Genomic DNA, 23,255 nt, shown 5'->3' on the forward strand with positions numbered 1-23,255 from the left:
ATGAGCCAAATTCACATTTTAGCTTTGGACGTCAACTTCTCGGCCACCCAGTATAGCCAAAGAGAATTTAAACACTACGTTAGTATAGCATACGCCACGAACGAGGTACTTACATATTAATGTATCTTTATTATAGCCTAAACACATGATCGGATTTGGTACGGCCGAACCATCGAACGCTGTCTGGTAGCGGACCATATTCGACGGTATGTCGCATCATCCATCACAAAAATTTATTATTATTACCGTCCGGAGAGTGCCAATCAAGCCCACCGGACTAATGGTCCGGCCGTACCCAATCTGACATCTGTTTCGGCTATAATGAAGATACACCGATATACTACATTATGTAAGTACCTACTATAACCTCATTCGTGGCGATAGAACGAGGGTCACGGACACGTCATAGCAGGCTAGACGTGGCAACTCTATTAATGTTATAGAAGAAATCTTTCAACAAATTAAAATGTAATTATTTTTTATTCAAAACTAGCTGACCCGGCAAACGTTGTTTTGCCATATAAATTATTTTTAACCGACTTCAAAAAGGAGGAGGCTGTCAATTCGATTCTGTATTTTGTTTTTATTAATTAGTAATTTTGTTTTTATCTATGTACACCGATTACTCTGAGATTTATGATCCGATTTGAGTAATTCTTCTTATGTTTGATGCGAAATAAATGCCATTTGGTCCCATACAAAACTGTACATAGTTTGGCCCAGTAGTTTTCATTTTATGAACAGTTATATGAAAATTTTCGTCTACCTGGATGACATAATTGTTTTCTGTGTACGGCTTTTTTTGGAGTTTTCATTCAGATTGATTATATATTATTATTAACTGACACAAAAACGTAAAAAAAAACTACGTTTAAAAAAACCAACTTCAAAGACTGAAAAGAATCAAATAACTAAAAATTTTATTTTATACACCTCTTAAAACTTTACCTTTAATATTTATAAAATACTATTATTTGTATGTGCTACATATTGCTAGCTTTGAAGTCGGTGCCAAGCCAAATGTAATAAAGGTACCTACACTCGCCACGCGTGACTTTGAGCGGGATAGCTATAGCTTCGTCTAGAACAAAACAACCCAAGCGGACAGACACGCGTGGCCAGACAACCCAAATAATTACAGTAAGTAAGTTTTATTTTGTTTAGGGCTTGGCACTTACTTAAAACCTATCAATAGGTAGCACATATAAATAATAGTATTACATTAATATTAAAGATAAAGGTTTGCATAAGAGGTGGACGTATTCAATTAAATTTTTAGTTATTTGATTCTTTTCAGTTTTTTAAACGTAGTTTTTTTTATTAGACTTAGACCGTTTCTTGGACATTGCAACATTACTTTATTTTTTTTAAATAAACGTAGCCTAAATTACTCCTTCTTACATCAGCTACCTGCCAATAAAAGTCCGGCCAAAATCGGTCCAGCCATTTCAGAGATTAGCCAGAACAAACAGACAGACAAAAATTGTAAAAAAAATATATTTTGGTATATGGACCGTATATATATTCATATATACTTACTGGGTGTTATTGTGTATTTGACTGTCTGTTTTTTTTATGGAGTAGGAGGACAAACGAGCGTACGGGTCACCTGGTGTTAAGTGATCACCGCCGCCCACATTCTCTTGCAACACCAGAGGAATCACAGAAGCGTTGCCGGCCTTTAAGGAAGGTGTACGCGCTTCTTTTGAAGGTACCCATGTCGTATCGTCCCGGATACACTGCACAAGGAAGCTCATTCCACAGCTTTGTAGTACGTGGAAGAAAGCTCCTTGAAAACCGCACTGTGAAGGACCGCCACACATCCAGATGGTGGGGATATTATCCTAACTTGTGGCGTGTCGTGTGAAGGTGGAATTCGGTGGCAGCAATCAGGTTAAACAGTCTTCGGAACACACGGTGATAAATGCGGTAGAGGACACACAATGAAGCGACATCGAAGTTGTAGTGCCGCTCAGAATTTTTGAGGGTTTCAAGAATCCTAAGCGGCACTGCATTGTAATGGGCAGGGCGTATCAATTACCATCAGCTGAACGTCCTGCTCGTCTTATCCCTTATTATCATAAAAAAAAAATATCTACGCAACGCCAAGTGATCTAGCCGTTCACAGTGCACTGGGTCCCGGAGAATTCGAGCTGCTCTGCGTTGCACGCGGTTCTGTTGTTTATTACAACTTTAAATTCAAATTAAAACTCTTCAAGAAGAAAGCTAAATGGATATACTATGTGATCCTTAAGAGATAGACATATTATGCTATCGCGGACTTTTCTGTAGACCTATATAAGTTACACAATTTCACCGTACATTATTTTGTTATATCTCAAAGGGTTTAAAACATCCCTTGCGTTGAAATCCCAAAGACGGTTTATTTCTTTCGACATATCTAACAAATGCGATTAATGTAAGAAAATATGCATACAAAAACATAACAAATTATATACTACAAACCTTTCTTGAGAACCACGCATCTATTGGCGAAAACAGCATGAAAATCGGTACAGTAGATTTTAAATTTATAGCGAACAGACAGACAGACACATGGCGGAGAACTTTGTTTTATAATATTTAGTGATTTCAATTTTATTATTATATTATTGTGTAAATAATTGAATGGGCGTTGTGGAGATATTTAAATTTGATGGAGAGACTTCCAATAAGTATATCGCATATTTCATAACCTTATAACGTAGATAACGTCTAGAATCTAGATATAGTCCCTTACTGTTAGACAACCGATAAAAACAAGCCAGGAATATTAATTTAGTCTGCGTGACAAGCTACGTCACTCGCGATTTGTATGACACTTTGTGTTAGTGTGCGTGAATTTCTCGGAATAGGTTAGCTCTAAATTCTACTTTTTTCGACGTTTTCAGCCGTCAAAGTCTATCTAGAAGTATGAATGATCTAAGCCTTAAATTTATACAGCGACATATTGATTTGTGTGTGTTTCAACAGTAGGCGCTAATGAGACCTTGCTTCATAGGATCTTCAAACGTTGCGTACTTCCGTAGTACCCGGCCATAACCAACCTAACACAATGTAATACAAGCTTTTTTGTTTAGCGTATTTTTTGTGTGTGAAAACGGTTTTTGTACAGTATTGTTTTGGGCTTCTGTATACAGTAGGCAGTAACTTGTTATTATTACTATTATCAGAGACATTATTATTCCACCAGCATAAGATTATATAAATTCATTCATATTATAAACTAACACAAATGTCTAATATTCATAGACTTTAAAGAAGAAAATTCAAAGAAATCAATTTTAACCTAAGATTAATAATAATGCGCACCAACTAGATAGCGCATAAAATTAAATTATGTCTACAACTCCAAGTCTAAGTCAAGTAAAAAAAATAACACGTTATTAACATTAATAAATAATTCAAGTATTATCTATACATCTAACATAATGTGAATGTTATTAACAATCGTTTGAATTTGTCAGCAAATAAATCATTGTATACAGTAAGTTTCATTTAATGAAGTGGAACTGAAGAAGACCACAAACGAACATAGAATTTATATTTATAGAATATAATACCATGTTATTATTCGGATGCCGACTAGATAGTAAAACTACTTTAAGCAACAAACAACAAAGGGAATGAAAGTAGTAGTGGTAGAATTGAATCGATCTGGCGACGAAGCCGGAAATCGAAAGGCCGTGATCGGAACTTTTCAATAGATCCTCCTGCTTATTGTATAGGTCCTACTCTTCCTGAATATAATTTCACTTTCTTTAGACTTCACCGTGCCTGTGAGTGGCACCACGCCCCACGCCTCGCACCCCTCAGTGGCCGGAGTGCCCCAGGGGAGTGATCGCGGACCACAGACTATAGTGCCATACCGGCGCCATTCATATACCGAACTATTAACGCAACATAGGGAAGTTATAAATTATACAACGTTTAAAAAACTTGTTTTTGGTTGGAAGATAATATCTTATGATTCAAATTGAAGAAAAGCTATTTTATAGTTCGCGTTAAACGAATCAATTAACATAAAATAATTTGAGTGGGGTTTGAGAACGTTCAGCATGTTTATAAAAGTTTTAAAGCGTTAATCTCTCAAACCAGACCTGTTTGGAGCCAATCCATTTAATTGGTCATCCCGGCCGTGGCGTTCGGCATGCAGTTTTTAAAAATGTTTTGATTCACAAGCGGTGCTCATATTTGCTTTTAGCAATGCATTCTATAAAAATAGTCACTCCATTGTTTTTACCTTTGTTTTTAAGTATAGCATAGTTGCGAGTTATATAGATAGGTATATACAGCAGATACAGCAAATGCGGTTAAGAAAATTAGACGTTAACTGACATAGATACGGCGCGACTAGTATACTTTAGTTATTTTCATAGTATTATGTCCTATGGTAAATTGTTATGGGGCAGTGCGGCCGATATTAATACCATCTTTGTGCTGCAGAAGAGGGCTATTCGCGCGATTTATAACCTAGGTCCTAAAGAATCATTAAGAGAAAAATTTAAAGAAATAAACATTTTGACAGTTGCTTCTCAATACATTTATGATAATGTTCTGTATGTTCATAAGCATATTGAGGAATTTTCTAGAAACTGAGACATTCATAATGTTAACACGAGGAACAAACATAAACTTGTTATGCCTACTACTCGGGTGGGTCGAGTTAGTAAGTCTTTTGTTGGGCGATGTATATGCTTCTACAAAATGATTCCAGAAAATGTACAAAACAAATGTGTTACGAAATTTAAAAGAATTGTTAAAAAAACATTTGTGTGGGAAAGGTACGACGATAAACGATTTTCTTAATGACACCACGGGCTGGGAATAAAGTGAACACCCTCAGGCTATTTAATTATAAATGTTTATTGTACGATATCACATTGTTATCCATATTTGTATATTAAAAAAAAAGCCCGCTGAGTTTCTTGCGCCCATTCTTCTCAGGTCTGAGGCAGTCTCTTTTAAATGGTGGTAGTTTTTGTTGTTCAATAAGTGATTTTGAATCCTATTTTGAATACAAATACATATTTGAATTTGAAACTGATTTCAATTTAAGATTTATTTAAGGACTAATTGGAATATCTTACAGTTATTTCTAATAAAATGTGGTGAATGTAGGACGGAGGTGTAAACAGAAATATTTCACAAACAGCGAGCGTATCAAGCCGCTTGCCGGACTGTTCACGTTTACAATCTGTTTGTGTTGTGTCGCAAGCTGTGAACGCTCTTATATCGTTATGTAAGTATGACTTGCCCCACAGCGTACAGGTTCCTAAGCCCGGCCGCAAGGTTCGAGAGCCCAGAAGTGAGCGTGAGTCACTTCTAATAGAGTACCAGGAACGTATTACGAAGAGAAAATCAAAACTATTAACATGTAAATGGGAGTTAATCAAAACGTTACTCAAAAAGCTCTTGAAGACTTTTTGAAACATCTTCATTGACAAGCACGGCTGATATATTTCCATCACACACCGAGTACCGTTAAACGACTTGACTGGTGTCTTTTTATGATGTGACGGTATTTGTTATGATGACAATAATTAAGACAACGGGAACAGCTGTAACAAAAAAAGACCGATTATATATTAAGTGAGAGCCAACTGCTTACAGGCTGACGAAGAATGAACGAAGTACAGAGTCGACGAAGTAACGATGACTTCTAGAGATAACAGAACAGGATCCCATAAGTAACACACAAAACAAAAGCGATCGAAATGATGTTTGCGCTGCAAAGCTGGCTACGTTTGTGATATATATTATACGCAGCTAAGACACTTTCAATCAGTACGTATCATTTTAGGAAGTCTTTCTCATCATTGGCCAATTTTCACTACTCGAAGTAGATCGTAAAAAGTTGGTAGAATATTGTTAAAATGGAAATGCTTGCTATAAAAACTTCAATAGGTACCTTTCAAATGAATTCTTAAAAAACTTATTGTAAAATAAAAATATACAAGTATAGGTATAAGTTAGATACATATACATACACAGTGTATGTATATATAATATAATACGTGCTTTCCCCTTAGAAGTAGGGGGATTCATTTTAAGATTTATATAATATATCAAAGATAGATGTTTAGGTATCACAGTTACAAAAGATAAAACAAATATTTCTTCTTGCCAATTTTACGGCAACTAGTCAGAACACACTGGTTAAGCGCGCGCGCGCGTAGATTTATTACGTGCCGGGTGCGGGGCGTGCCATACTTGGACTGCGAAAATTACATTTAACAACACACGTATGTGTATTTTCAAGTTGACGGATTTACAACATAGTAGCATGTTATTTAATATTGATTATTTTATTGTTGATAAGCAATACTTGAAAGTATTCTTTGAATAAATTATATAACAATTAAAAACGTACTAATGGTAAAATGATTTGATCTAGAATTTTAAATTACGGAATTTCTCTTTGACATAACCAAGTTATAGATGAACGTAATAAAAGGTGTTTGCCCAAGCCAATTATGATAAATCTCTATATCGACCTTGACTCATTAAACAGGACTCGGCACACACAACAAGGCCATTGCTGTCATGACTTGCAGTAGTCCTTTTATGTTGGTGGACGTGGAATGGAAATTAATTAAAAACAACCAGACGGAAACGTTGGCACATAATTAATTCCTTTTAATATCAAGACTTCTGAAAACAAGCTTAAATCGTTCGTTCATTTAACCACTAATACTACGTTATTACATATTATATTATGTGGCTAAAAGCTAAATGTTTTTTTTACCGAGTGTGAGTTTTGGCCACGACACGGACCGGAGTGTAAAAACACGCAAGCTTCGGTAGCAGCACTTCCACCTCCATTAATTGCGTCGTGATCGAACTGACCCTGATAGTGTTCAATTTTTTCTACTGAACTTAGCGGACATAAGATATCGTCCAATAAACGGACTTATTGCAATACATTTTGGGCGTGCTACAGGGTTCAATTATGGGCCCCTTTCTCTTTCATATTTATATTAATAACCTCCCCTATCATATTGACAATCACGAAATTGTTTGGTTTGCTGATGATACATCTTCACTTTTAAAACTTAATCGCAGGCGATTGTATTTTGACGAGGATACTGAGGCAATTTCTAGTGTTGTCAATTGGTTTAAAGTAAATAAAGTTTTGCTTAACGAAAACAGACGAATGTATTAAACTTACTTTGCCCAACGTAAAACAATTAGGAACCTTAATGCAGAAAAAATCATATTTTTAAATCTTTAATATTATGTTCATAAACACATCAGTAACTTCATTAAAAAAGTAAACGTAAAGGTTACTATAACATATATGACTTTTTTAATGATAGCACATATTGGAAATGGAGCGACCACCTTCAGGCTATTAAATAATAACATTAATGGTACGATATTACTTTGTAACCATATTATTTATGAAAAAAAAGCCCGCTGAGTTTGTTGCACTCGTTCTTCTCGTGTCTAAGGCATATCTTTTGGAATGAGTGGTAGTTTTTGACTTTCAATAAGTGATATCAAATCCTATTTTGAATAAAAATATTTGAATTTCAATTGATATCCATTGAGTTCAACAAGGAATAATAATTGGCGTGTCATATTGCATGTTTGCCGTGCGATGTTAGCAGCAGAGAGCAGAACAGTACAATATTCTTATAACATAATGTCGCTATCGTGTAGCTTTTAAACGAGCAAAATTAATAAGTGAATGTGAAGCAGTCGACAATCAAATATTTTACAACCTCGGCTAAGCGACTGGTTGTTTATCTGCTAGTAATCGCCATTTAAATTTAAAATAGCTTTTGATAAGCTTAAAAATAGACCGAGCCTGTTTTAAATGCCTGTCGAGCTCGTTTGTGTTAAGATTATTTAATTAATATATTCAACAAGTGCGTACAAGTGAATACGTAATGAGTATTTCATCAGACTTATAATGGAAGGCACGGGTGCCGCAAGGTAGCGTCCTTGGGCCCACATTGGTTTTGCAGTAAAAAGGCATAAAATACATTTAATTTCTAAATCTTGAAAAATCCGTTAGAATTGAACAATCACAACGGAAAGAATTGGAAATCTGAGAGAGAAGAAATGGCACAGAAGTGATTATTATTAGAGAAAATACAATTAATACGTAATTAAACTTTGTGATTTTATTGCTGTGTAGTATCTTTAGTACCTTGATAACATTTTCAATAAACTTTATATAACGAGAAGAAGCCTTAACGTGTACATTACTGCTGCTCGATCATTTCTGACCCACCTTGGAAGATTCCTTTTTTTATTTGAAAGAATATTTTATTCTATTAATTCTAAAGCTTATCAACTAAATATTTACCTATAAAATAAATATTATGAATACTGAAGTATAATAATATCATGTAAAAATATTTGTTTAAAAATCGACCTTGAATGGAGTCTGATACAGTATTTGGTGCACTTTCGATTTTTTAGAATGCGATAGTACTTAAATAGTTATGTTATTGTTATGTTAGGCTTCATTTTGTGTTTGATAGAAATTATATTTTAGATACAGATGTTAACCATGGTGTAATTTAAATGATTCTTTTTGCATTGCTTGCTAATAACGCCTCCAATATTAACTTTTTAGTTATCTTGAGTAAAACATACATGCAGAGACACGTATTGTTGTTTCTAAAAAGATTTATCAGTCTTGTATGACATGTGTGTTTCTGGCTCCACGTGGTGTTCAACTAGGTATGTAGTTATGCTACTCCAGGAGTTAATAATATAAGGGCTACTGAAAACCAGTGCTACATTGGCGCCACGCTAGTGCAGCTTATTACTGAGCTATCTCTATTTGGATACATTCACTGCCGCACAGTACCTACTTTTTTCGTTTTTAGTAATAAATTTCAGTATTTAATTGGTTTTATTATTTAGTTCTAAGAATTTATTACTCATTCTGGTTTGTTATTTAATGATATATATATATATATATTATATTGTCAATCTTAGATAATTTATGCGCCAAGATAGAGCCTCTTAGAATAAAAGGCCAAGTTTATTATTTTAGCGTGCGTGATAGCTACGTCTTACATCGCGATACGGCAGTCACTTTGTTTTAGTGTGCATGCGTTGCTAAAAATAGAGGTAAACAATTCGCCGCGTTTTTATTCGACGTGGTCCGAGTCTATCTATCATCTAGATGTATAATTTATCGAAGTTGTCAATATTGGCTTTACTTTGAAACAGTAGTCATGTTATCACGAATGTATTAGATACTAGCTACCTAGCTATGCTACATGCAGTATATAAATATTGGGACAGTTGAGTTATTGTGGTTTAATTCACGGACTAGTAAAAAATAAGGACTCCGTGTCACCTTAGATAACAGTGTAGCACCAAAACAAGCTGATTAACGTGTAAATACATAGCCCCACGCACACACTTACACTACTACAGGCCGATAGGCGGCCATTATGAGACATGAGAATTGTCATCGTCTGTGACAGATCAGTTTGCGTCTCAATAAAATATTTTGAAATTGCCGTCGTGCGTTGTGGAAAAGTGTAAAAACGATACTATATAAGTAGTTGTGGCCATATATGATTATTTAACGGAGAATTATGTAATGTTTCCCCCGTAATCGCACACACACTAGCATAACGGTGCTTCACTTGCTAATATCACGGCGTGGAGTCCTTCTTTAAATACTCGTCCGTGGGTTTTAATATCATTGTTAAAGTTTTGACGATTGCAAAAAATAATTAGTTAATTAGATACAAACAGCATTAGCACATTGCGTGTTGAATAGGTTAGGTCAGGTTATGTTGGGCGGACAGCGGGCTAGACACACAGACTCACCGAACCGCTTCACGTGTACGTCTCTGTTAAATGAAACTGTTCTCTTGGGTTCTTTGGGCTCCTTCGCCTCAGGCGCGGGAATTGGTTCGATATTATTTCCCACTTCAGTTCCGACTTCGGTATTGGCTACTTTGTCACCGTGAGGGGCGCTATCTGCCTTATTGCTAGTTTCATCTGACATCGATTACTGAGGTACCTGGGGCTTGGTACCTCGGTGTTTGTACTTAGCTCGACTTTACTACCATCGATAAGGTTATCTGTAAAGTAACGAGATGGGATTCCTGGGATAAAACTAAAGTTATATTTTTTATGACATTAAGGGACGAGACGAGCAGGACGTTCAGCTGATGGAAATTGATACGCCATGCCCATTACAATGCAGTACCGCTCAAGATTCTTGAAAAACCCGAAAACTCTCAGTGGCACTACAATAATTGCGCTAGTCACTTGAGACATCAAATTCTCCTAAAAAGAATACCACAATAATATAATCTATGATATATACCTATTAGGCTATTAACTTTGATTTATAAACAAAGAATTAACATATTTTTGTGTTAAGTTTGACCTATTAAAGTATTTACAATTTACAAACTCGCGTATGTACCACTACAATGTTTTAGTGGTCCAGAGTATCTCAATAGCAATGGGTCATGAACGATAAATATAAAATTCTTAGAAAAACCAAGGCCCTACTTACAATAAAATAGTATGAGAGTGACTCGACTCACCTCCCGTCAGATTGTGAAACAAATACTACACGAGTTGTATGGGACGCCGCGGCCGCCTCGTTAGCAATCTGGCATCGTCTGTAACAATCAAGATTTATTTGAACAAAACAAGCGACATCAAAGAGGATCTAAATACTAAGTTATAAGAGGCGGGACTGCCTGAAAAAAAATTTAAATTTAGTTTAGTCACGGACTAGTAAAAAAATAAGGACTCCGTGTCACCTTACAAAACAGTGTAGCAGCAAAACATGTAGCCGATTAACGTGTAAATACATAGCTCCACGCACACACTTACACTACTACAGGCCGCCAGGCGGCCATTATGAGAATTGTCATCGTATGTGACAGATCAGTTTGCGTCTTAATAAAATGTTTTAGAAATGCCGTCGTGCGTTGTGAAAAAGTGTAAAAACGATACTTATTTGTGGCCATATATGATTATTTAAGGGAGAAAAAATTGTGTAACTAGTATCCCCCGTAACCACACACACACTAGCATAACGGTGCTTAACTTGCTAATATCACGGCGCGGAGTCCTTCTTTTTTTACTCGTCCGTGAGTTTAGTATGAAACATGCAGTCATTTGACATAAGTTTGAAAGCGAACAGTTGCATAAAAAGTAGTGGATTTTGGCTATCTCCGTTTTATACATGATTATAGCCGTCATCTGTCAATCTATCAATGGCTGTACGTTTCATACAATCGAGTGAATCGCTTATTTCTTAGAGTTTAGCTAGTGTGAACGACATTTAAAATAGGACATATCCTAGGGGGGCATTACAATAATGGCCCCAAGCAAAATAACATTAATCGTATCAAGACAAGAGTAAGCAGTCAAGTTCATCTACAGATCTATAATTACGTATTGTTTAGTTTGACGATAGACCCACTAATAGGCTCCATAACGATTAAAAAACAACATTTAAGAATAATACTTATGAAAAAATAATATTTAATAACTGAATAGGTCTATATCAAACGATTCATAGTTATTGAATAACATCCAACGGAATTGCAATACTATTTATTATTGCGAAATAGTGCATCAATCCGTAAGCCTATGCTTGGTTATTTTTTGTAACTTTTCCTGCAAATGACATTCATACGTATCAGATCATGGTAGAAGACTAGAGTTGCCGGATAACACAACTCAAGCTTATTCATTTCCCTCCGAATATAATGCATTTTTATTACCAAAGAGTAGGGATAGATATCTTACTTACGCATAAAGTATTATCAGAGAGTTGGGATAGATACTTAGGTATAAAATATTACTATAAATTCTCTACAGTATTTTTAGCTATACACTTTCTTTTTTAACAGAGATCAACACCATATACCTAACCATATCTGTAGGTAGGTAGTTGTTACATAGAAAACATGCAATACACCGATGAACTCCATATACCTAACCGTTTAAGTAGGTACGTTGTAGACAGGCAATTTTTCAAATTATTTTAAATCAATTTGTCAAAAATCAAATAAATAATAATTGTAATTTCAAATCGATTATCGTCTCTGAAGGTCATTTAAAACCTCGTCACCCATTAGCAACATCTTCATCCGTTTGTTGAATCTCATTTACAAATCATTTGCTTGACCATCAATAAAAATATTATTGATTTTTATGACGACGGACTTGCTGTGTTCTCTTAATTTTGAAGGATTATCCTTAGCTAGAAACATTTAATCCGGATAATGTGATTTGTAGGCTTAATTTGGACGATGAATTATTAGTGAATACCTATCCTAGTATTTTCTTTGATTAAAGCGAGTGTACACATTTAAATAAAATACTTTTTAAATGATTAAAACGCGTGTAATTTTAACTCTGTTTTTACATTAGTTTTTGGTTAAAAGTTACATTTTTATTATTATTTTATTTAACGCAACGTTTCTTTCCAGTGCACGTTTTAAGTTTCAACCTATTCTTGTATCTACGATAAGCATTGTGCACCATGTGGTGACAAGGCGTCTCCTACGTTACTCAGTCATACTAGTTCCACCGGGGACTTTAATGTGGTCGTATTTTAGGCGTAGTTTTGGCTGTACATTGAGCAGGTTAAACGATCCTGATTGTAAGGCTAAGTGTATGCACAGACAAGTGTATGAATAGACTGGATGATAAGTATAATACAAACAAGGTTCACAACGCACTTATTCGATTAAATCAAATAAAAATAACTTTATTCATGTAGGTCAAGGAAATGAAAAAAATGGATTTAAAAAAAAATCCTTATTGAATCTGCTGCTACTTCGTAAAGGGTTGAGCTAATTAGAAGAAGTAATATGAAACTCATTGCCACTCGTTTATATCAAAATTTACATTTTCATCGTTTACAAATCATTTCAATTTCAATATAATGTGTAAAATGATGCAATATACATACTCAAACGTTAAATAGTCAATGCCTCACACTAGTAAGTCCAAAAAGTAAATGTAAAGGAATACAAAAGTTATTGAGTACAGTAGCTGCATCATCCACACGCACCGTAAATAAATAATTTAATTTTATAAGCGATTACATATAAAAAATATTTATAATAACTTTTAAGAATCTGAAGCCCAGCCTCCGGCAACAGGATCATCCTGTCACCACAAGCAGCGCCCGTTCACGAGCATGACGCAAAAGCCAGCCATCGCCTCCCTCAAACATATTTTAGGGAAGGGACGACCCGTCCCATGTCGGCGCCACAAACAGAGACATTTAAGCGAGCATGATAAAAACTGTCACAAGAACTCAACCAAACAACAAAAAAAAAAAATGTTCATCTACAATATATTCAGCAATACTCACAAAATTCAAATTTCAAATTCAAATTTTTATTCAAAATAGGATGCGACATCACTTATTGAAAGTCAAAAAACTACCACCCATTCCAAAATGAATGCCTCAAGCCTGAGAAGAATGGGCGCAACAAACTCAGCGGGATTTTTTTTCATCAAAAATATGTTTTGCAATTAAAGTATCATTTCAAAGTAACAAAGTAACATTGTACAATCAAACTAATTATTTAATAGCCTGAGGGCGGTCGCTCCATTCCCAAGCTGTGGTATCATCAAGAAAGCGATTTATGTTATAGTAACCTTTGCCACACAAACGTTTTTGCCATAATACTATGGAAATAACTAAAGTATACAAGTCGCGCCGTATCTATGTCAGTTAATTCTCTAATCTTTTAAACCGCGTATGCTGCAGAACTAGAGTCTGTTCGCCAATCCTTCAATATGGAGGCCCCATTGTAATTTGGAATCCAGAGTAATGCCAAGAAATTTAGCAGATTCCACCGGTTTTATCACCTCTCCGTTTAACAAAACATTTCCATCAACATTTTTGACATTTGATACGGTAAATTTAATATATATTTCGTTTTCTTGCTATTTAACAATAGGTTATTAGCGCTAAACCAGTACACGATGTCAGATAGAATATCGTTCACTTAACATACATAGCTTGGTTTCTTTTCACTTTGAAAATCAGTGAAGTGTCTTACTTCTTTATGTTTCTTCTCTATAAGATCAGGAAGATCATTTATATAGATAAGGAAGAGGAACGGTCCGAGAATAGACCCTTGTGGTACCCCTATACTGAGAGGAGTCCCAGGAGATCTCCTGCCATTCACGTTGACCTTCTGAATTCTATTGTCTAGATATGAAATCAGAAGATCGAGCGCAGTTCCCACAGTGACATAGCTTCCTGACCAGCGTTGAATGTTGAACAAAATCAAAAGCCTTAGATAAATCACAGAAAATGCCAAGTGCATTCTGCGATTCCTCCCAGGCATCAAAAATATTGATAAGCTCAACACCTGCATCCGTTGTTGAACGAATCCCCTAGTAAAACCAAATTGTTTCAAATGAAGTAACTTATGAGAGTTATAGTAAGTAAGCATTTGGCTTAAAATTATTTTTTCAAAAATTTTACTAAGTGTCGGCGAAACCGACACATGACGATAGTTATTCGGGTCAGAAGAGCATCCCGACTTAAATATTGGTGTAATTTTACTATGTTTCAGAAGGTCAGGAAACACGCCATGATAAATACAATTTTTAAAGACTATTGCAAGTTATGACATAAATTATTGACCTTATTATTTTGACAGAAATGCCCCATATATCATCAGTTTTTTTCATGTCTAGAGATTTAAAAGTTTTAATTATTTCTCCAGGGCTAACAAAACTAAAATTGAAACTTTGTTGAAAATCCTCTACATCTAAATTCATCTAAATGATCTAAGAATTCGCTGGAAAAAGCATGTGTACAAATTTGAATTATCGGTAAAGGTCATGCAGGCATGGCGCTACAACGAGACGCAGAGCAGGGCAGACGCATACGTCTGCGCCGTACGTGTTTGTGCCGCAGCGTACGTAGCTCTTAGTAAGTACATATGTTAAAATATCTGCTCTGCCCTGAGCTGCGTGGACCTGCGTTGTCTGCTTCCAGCATACGATTAGCCCAGTGGTCGGTAAACTTATTAACCAAAGAGCCAATTATGAACATTACAACAATTAAAAAAAAATTGGGAGCCAAATATGCTTGTTTAGTAATTTTTTATTTCATTAAATAAATAGTACACCGAATAAAACTAAATGTGCTCTCATCTCCTTGGAAAGTGTGAGGAAGTCGGTTTGTATGTTGTTGTATTTAATGTTAGTTAAGCATGATTCTAAGTTCTCATCAATAAGACGACTTCTCAGTTAACTCTTGATAATGGTCGTGCTAAAAAATAATTGTTCTCATAGAACCGAAAAGAGCAAACGCAAGCTTTTTCAGCTGATAGTAAGAGTCAGTAATACTATTCCAAGCGTTGAAAATTATCATGTCTTCCTTCTCCAAGTCATTAAATTATTAATTCATTATTTTATTATCATTAAAAGCAGACCACTTGTGTAGTGTGTTTCCAATTCAACACAAAGACGTCATATTAGAGCGCCATATCTCCTTGTTTTTTGAATCCAGCAATTGTATTTCAAAGCTACTAGAGGCACTAAGCCAGAGCCGCGCTTAAGGAGCCAAAGAGCCACATGTGGCTCTGGAGCCGACACTTAGCCGACCACTGGCTTAGCCTACATGTTCTTCATTGGACGACATCATGTGTCATCAAGCCGCCAGTCGAGGGCAGTGAGATCGGCTCCGTCTCGAGCGTGAACCTTGTGGCTCCATGTCACGCCTCGTCACCTCGTGGCTTGTACGTCCACGGTGACGCACGCACTCTACTGTCGTGACATTTACATTATTAATGTTCAATGATAAACAGCCGCGTCCGCCGACTCTGTACACTTTGCTAAATTAAGCATAATTGTGTTTCTTTGTGAAGTCATTAAAACATAACTTTCTAACAGCTGTTATTATGTTGATTCGTTATTAAGTTATTCGCTATTTGTTGATTGATAATTGCTTAAAAGATGTGTATTCCTCAGTCACTATAAACATGTTTTGTAGCTAAAACGATTTATTAAATATCTACAAAGTCGAGTTCATGTTTAAGATGAATGATAAAGTAGGTTTGGGCTAGTTTCCTAAAAAAGATAATAATTTACGTGTATAAAGCTACAACAAACAGATGGATTAGAGGAACAAACATAAACTTGTTATACCTACTACTCGGTTAAGTCGAGTTAGTAAGTTTATTATTGGGCGATGTAAATGCTTTCACAATATGATCCCAGAAAATGTAAAAAACAAATGTGCTACGTAATTTAAAAGAATTGTTACAAAGCAATTGTGTGGGAAAGGTTACTATAGCATAAACGATTTTCTTAATGATTCCACAGATTGGGAATGTAGCGAACACCCTCAGGCTCTTTAGTTATCAATGTTTATTGTTATCTATTAAAACATTGTAATCCATATTTTTATATAAAAAAAGCCCGCTGAGTTTCTTGCACCCGTTCTTCTCAGGTCTGAGGCAGTCTATCTTGAATGGGTGGTAGTTTTAGACGTTCAATAAATGCTTTTGAATCCTCTATTTAATAAAATATTTGAATTTGAATTTGATGAACATTACATTGTTTGTTATAACAGACTGTGTCTGTATCAACAACAGTAGTCGACCCTGCGTTCTCCGCACCAACAGGTGACATTACAACACCAAGAAAACTGTCGCGACAAAAAAACAACAAGCCATCCTCTCACGACAATCATTGGGAAATATTAACAATATTACATGAGTGAGCTCTCCTCGATTAACACAAAGTTATATTACAATATTGATCCACTCTACAAGCATCAAATACCCACACAGTACACATACTGCTGGTAATGTGTTGACTGAGATCAAGCGGTGGGCGGCGCTGCGTGTCAAGGATCAGAACGAAACGGTCGTTCTATATTATTGTTCAATGAAGGTTAATGCGCTGAAATTCTTTGTCATCTCGATATACTAGTATCAGCGTTTGACAGATTGATTTGCAAGACCTGTTCATTTATACGCGCCACCACAAGAACAATACACCATATCTTAACATATCCCTTGATCAAAGGTAGGTCCTAGACTCACGAAGGCGTTGTAATATGGGAGAGTGACGCTGCCGACTCACATTGACAGCACGAACGGGCCAGACTATCAAACACAGAAAACCGCCGCCGCTGCTGTGTTCCGGGTGGGAATGATATTTTGTATTCCTCTGGTGTGGCCAGGGGGCATGGTCGGTAGTCATCACATATCAGGTCTTTCTTGCAGACTATCGTATAATAATGTCTGAGATATTTTTGTAGCTCTGTGCCAAAGCCAAAGCGCGACGCGTAAATGATTAATTCAATTTAATTTTTCTCAAGAGCAGTTGGCACATCGTCTTGATTTGGAAGATAGATAGTTTATACAAAATGTGAATAGACGAGATAAACATTCACATACATTGCCGTACATGATTATGGATTGAACCCGACATACTGTGAGACATTATTAGTAGTTTGCTATTAAAAACGAATTTAAAATACGATTTCTAAAACGATAGATCTCCAGAAATGAGAATTGATTTAGAGGGTCATTAGAATGTACGAGGTTAAGTCGTAAATTGAACACACGATAACATAAATATAATCCAATAAAACTTCTTTAATGGTAAATGTTTTTTCAACACACATACGCGCTCTACTAGTCGGTATTTATATGTCGTAACAGAGTGGCAGCGGCGAATGGCCACATTCAGTTGGATCCATTTTCGTCAACACTCAATATAAAATATGTACTTATTTGTCGATAGCTCCAATTAGATTACGTTTCTTATGGTCTCAATAGTACTAAGTAACGTATTACTGGCAAGTTACGACACTGATTAACTGAAGTATTTTAACCTACTCAATACTAATACTTCGAAGTAGAGTTATAATCAATCCTTCCAACTTACACCTTTTAATAACGGATCAAGTACGAGTCGGAGTCACTCACGAAGGACTCCTTGCCATCGAATAGGATATCATCATCATCATCAGCCAGAAGACGTCCACTGCTGGACAAAAGCCTCTCCCAAAGATTTCCACAACGATCGGTCCTGCGCTGCCCTCATCCAACGTATTCCGGCAATCTTGACCAGATCGTTGGTACATCTTGTGGGGGGCTTACCAGCACTGCGTCTTCCGGTACGTTATCGTCCGATAGTACAGGCTATGCCTAGTTTGGGGCAAGATAATTTGTGTAAGAGTGTGTCGATATTATATTGATGGTAGGTAGCAGCCCCCCCCCCCCTCTCCTCGCATTTACAATTCCTATGTTTTGCTTGCCGGTCTTTTACAAAGAAATAAAACAACAATAAGGGCAACCTTTTATAAAGCAGCTCTATTAAAATGCGGTTTGTGAGGTGTTCCTCACCCTTGGCACACTGTCTATTATCTTAATATATATTTATTTATTTAATTAAATTGTGTTACATGCGACTTACTCACTAAACAAAATATTATTACTAAATAATTATCAATTATAGAAGAGTAACTTTTATCCAAAAGTATCTTTTTCTAAGAGCTTATGATTTTTTTAATATTGGTTTCGGCTTTTAAGTGTTCTGGTAAGTTATTATAACTTTTAACTGTTTCACAGCAGAACAGATGTCAAACTGTGCGTTAGTAAATTATCTCATAGAAAAAACGTCCATACAATACAAATATTTGAAATAAAAATAATTATGGCTCCCAAATCGAAATAAAATTACCATACTAAACTGCACTCCATGAAGTAATCTCCATTAAAATACGTTCATTAGTTTTTTGTGTTTAGGATTTATATATATCTACAAGTTTAAAAACGGTAGTGACAGCCTGCGCACAAGCGTGGCTTAACTACGGCGTCACACTGTGGGGCAACAGTGTAGATGTAAATGAGCTCTTTATTTTTACAGAAGAAAAAGAAAGAGAAAGCTGCAAACCTCATTTTCAAAAACTAAATATTCTAACATTACAGTGCACATATATACTCGAAATATGTAAGTTTGTAAGAAAACACCCAAATCTATACACTAAAATCATAGACGTTCCCCGGCACAACACACCTCGCTATAAAAATAATATTTTGCAAACTAAATCTAAATTAACATTACACAGTTCCGGTCCCTACCCAATGTCAAAGATTCTCTCCCTGAGCGTTTTCCCTCGGGCTGCTCTTCGTATTCTTTGGGGGGCACTTATCGCTTTCTCACGGAGACAAAATATTTAAAAATCGACTTATAGTGTATATTCCTACATATCCACTTACTGTCTGGATGTGTGCTGTTGTTTATAATAATTGTAGTCCCTCTCAAAACCAAAGTTTTAATAATTCCTTCAGTGAGAGTTGTGTTGACGAGCCCTGGCCGCAGTTGCGAGTGTTAGCCCGGAAGTATTGGAAGGACAACACGAAACCACAGGCACAACCGGTCTTTGTTTCATAAACATTATTAGCCAATGAAATCAGGATTCTGAAGGATCCAGAATAATGCTGGAATAACGTTGATTTCGGTCGTGAGGGTCCGGATTGAACAATATAAAAACAGTTGTAAATATTTACTGTGATAAGTTCAGTTATTTATAGTGGCATTAAAGGCATTTATTTTTTCAAAATTGATTCCTTTAGAATTATTTTTGATGCCATTTTTAATATACTAGACACTACTAACGCTTCGTAAACAAATGGCGCTCGGAGAGAGAAGAAGGGGCGCAAGAAACTCTCCCAGCATTTTTTTTGTGTTCTTTTTAATCAAATATACAATATTGTCCTGTCATTGCTATTGCTATAAAATAATCATAATCGAGCCCCAGGCTGTCGGATCTCTTAGATATTCAGCTGGAGTAGTAGGATTTACGACAGCGCCATTTTTTAATTAAACATTTAAATTTATTTATAGATAATGCCTGAACAGTGGCTGGGACTTTATCATAATAGTGTATTATATATTTACACTTAAAGCTATTATGTTTCTTATGGAGCCTACTAGAATTAGTTACAAGCTATCCCTTATTTCTAGTGTTATAATAATGAAAATCACAATTAAGAGCAAACAGGTGACGATTTTTGTGAACGTATATTAAATTTTAATAAAAAAAAACACAGTATATATACAAGGGCCTTAAAAAGCATTAGCATAGCCTTAAAAACTTTAAGCAAAGCAAAAATGGTCAAATTGTAAGTAGAGGTAGGTATTTACTATTTTAGTGCATTATCTTACTGTCCCTTAAACATTTCCAAAACCAACTATGTATGTCAAAGTCAAAGTCAAAAAAATCTTTATTCACTGTAAAACTTTATAAGTTATTTAGTGCAAATCAGGATGAAGTACAAAAGTTACAATAGCATTGAAATGAGAATAATAATATTCATAAACAAAATTTAGAACATTAATTCCAACTATCTTTATCATTCAAATAATCTTTCACATTATAATAGGCCTTAGATGTTAATTTATTTTTTACGATACATTTAAATGCTTATTTTTTTATGCTTCCACAAATCCCAACCATCATTACTCCTCTATTGCATCGCCTCTTGTGGTAATGCTAACAAAAACGACTCTAATTTAAGCAGATCGGGCACAAAGATCTGTTTTAATGGTAATGTTTCGTAAACGCTTCCGTTTCCCAACTAATTCGCCATAAAAATAGGGTAAAGTTCTTTCCGTCAGTTAATATTCAAAAAGCCATAACCTTTTACTTTAAACCATCTCAAACTAATTATTTATCCCGAAATAATTATTATTATTATTTGCAGGTGGCTATTTGGCAGTTCCTGATTGGAGAATTGAACTATTGTGTTCGCCACTCATACTTATAGCTCGTCGTCAAGCCCTGCCGCATTTACAAACAGCATCTGGGTGCAGGGTATAGTCGCCAAGGATGATGTTACGCTTATGCATTATTGGACCGCAATTGCAGAGGAGATGAAGAGGCGTCGGCCTCAAGGCAAAACCTGCAAGTTCTCGATCATATCCCGATTCCGATACAAGATATCGAAATAATACTAGACCGTCAGTTAATATTCAAAAAGCCATAACCTCCTAATGCCTCGAAAAACTCGTTCTGCTTAACGTTTTCCCGCATTTGCCTTTTCTTATTCGTTTAGTCAAGTAAATAAGCTACAAACTATTACTAATTTGTCTAAATATTAATTTAAAGAAGAAAACCAAGGATATACTGCATTCCCTAGACTACGACTATACCGAAGCCTTCATTAAAATAACTCAATAAGATTTTTCAAAACACACACACACACTCACACAAACACAATTACACAAACTCTGCCAGATCACTACTAAAATCTATAAGTCTGTTGCATCATTTTACATTATACATATTATATTGTAATTTGAAATGATTTGTAAATCGATGTACTTAAATAAAAATTTTGATGTAAAAGAGTGGCAATGAGTTTCTTGCTACTTTTTCTCATTAGCTCAACCCTTTACGAAGTAGCGGTAGATTCAATAAGAATTTTTTTTTGACATTCATAAGTGTCATTTCCGTGACCTACGTGAATAAACTGATTTTGATTTGATTTATATACATAAATAAAATTTGAGAGTCTGTTTGTAATATTGAAATAACCATTTATTACTACATGTATATGAATATATATAATATATATGGATATATATACACATACACCAAAATAATATTTTTTTAAATTTTTGTCTGTTTGTCTGTCTGTTTGTTCCGGCTAATCTCTGATATGGCTGGACAGATTTTGACGGGCTCTTTTATTGGCAGGTAGCTGATATAACAAGGAGTAATTTAGGTTACGTTATTAGTTGTTCATTGTCCAAGAAACGGTTTAACTCTAAAAATAATTTATTTGGCAAAACAACGTATGCCCCGTGAGCTAGTCATAAATAAATATGTAAGCGTTTATACACATAGATAATTCCCATACTTACAATATATTATATTAATTTAAGAAAGTAGTACTTAACTTCTATCAAATACTCTCAGAACTCATTAAAACTTTAATTTTAGGCTCACTCATTGTTTTTCACAGGCACACAGGTTGTGTTGTAACTTAATTGTATTTGAATGTTCACTTATTTTCCGCGATACAGGCATGCCTAGTGCGGATAGCGCTGCAAATTATGTATTTTTATGTCTCCATTTAGTCAATAAATATATGTATTTTTAATAATAATATATAGATGAACATTATTTTTGTTATTTGGTCGAGATCTCGTGACAGGCTTCGTCATGCTCGCTTAAATGTTAATGCTTGTGGCGGCGACGTAGGACGATTCGTTCCCTTCCCTCATTGAGGTTGATGCATCCAAAATACTATAGGTTATTTAAATAAGTATACAGGTTATTATTTATTACTTATTATGAAATCATTGTTATTATTTAAATGCGATTCATATATTGGATGCAGCACCTTACAAACTAATTTGTTATGTACCTATATTACATCCATTGTAAGATACTCTATTTGATTGAAAAGTAAGTCTGTTTTATGTACATAATATGTACATACTTAATAGTATCATGCTGCAGAACTAAGTCTATAAGCCAATCCTTCAATATGGGCGGCCCGTTGGAATTTGGAATCAAGAGTAATGCCAAGAAATATAGCATATTCCACCGGTTTTATCACCTCTCAATGCGGTAGAAGATACACAATGAAGCGACGTCTCTACGCAACGCCAAGTGACCCAGCCGTTCACAGAGCACTGGGTCCCCGACAATTCGAGCTACTCTGCGTTGCACGCGGTCAAATGGATTGAGCTGATACTGGGGTGCGCCAGACCAGAGATGACAGCAATACTCCATGAGTGGCCGGACCTGCGCTTTGTAGAGCGCTAAAATGTGGGCCGGCTTGAAGTATTGCCGTACTCTATTAATTACGCCCAGCTTCTTCGAAGCCAATTTGGCTTTGCCCTCCAGATAGCCGCGAAATAGTCAATCGCTCGAGATTTCGAGACCCAGTATTCCGATACTAGGCGAGGCTTTAAGGGAAGTGTTGTCGAAGAGCGGTGATTTTTTTTTTATTGAATTGGAGGACAAACGAGCGTACGGGTCACCTGGTGTTAAGTGATCACCGCCGCCCACATTCTCTTGCAACACCAGAGGAATCACAAGAGCGTTGCAGGCCTTTAAGGAAGGTGTACGCGCTTTTTTTGAAGGTACCCATGTCGTATCGTCCCGGAAACACCGTATAAGGAAGCTCATTCCACAGCTTTGTAGTACGAGGAAGAAAGCTCCTTGAAAACCGCACTGTGGAGGACCGCCACAAATCTAGGTGGTGGGGATGATATCTTAACTTGTGGCGTGT

General features: G+C 35.7%; 1 protein-coding gene across 1 annotated transcript in view; it reads right to left on the reverse strand.

Moving 5' to 3' along the window:
- LOC126967494 (uncharacterized) overlaps nucleotides 1-23,255 on the reverse strand; it is a 48,238-nt gene that overhangs the window by 15,013 nt on the left and 9,970 nt on the right. Inside the window, exons 2-3 of the mRNA XM_050811982.1 lie at nucleotides 10,539-10,616; nucleotides 9,808-10,064 (exon numbers count right to left, since the gene is read on the reverse strand). Of these exons, the coding sequence (XP_050667939.1) occupies nucleotides 9,808-9,988 (181 nt within the window). The 5' untranslated portion in view covers nucleotides 9,989-10,064; nucleotides 10,539-10,616. The remainder of the gene's footprint in view (nucleotides 1-9,807; nucleotides 10,065-10,538; nucleotides 10,617-23,255) is intronic.

Source organism: Leptidea sinapis, chromosome 13, assembly GCF_905404315.1.
Source record: "Leptidea sinapis chromosome 13, ilLepSina1.1, whole genome shotgun sequence".
In the NCBI taxonomy this organism is placed as follows: domain Eukaryota; kingdom Metazoa; phylum Arthropoda; class Insecta; order Lepidoptera; family Pieridae; genus Leptidea; species Leptidea sinapis.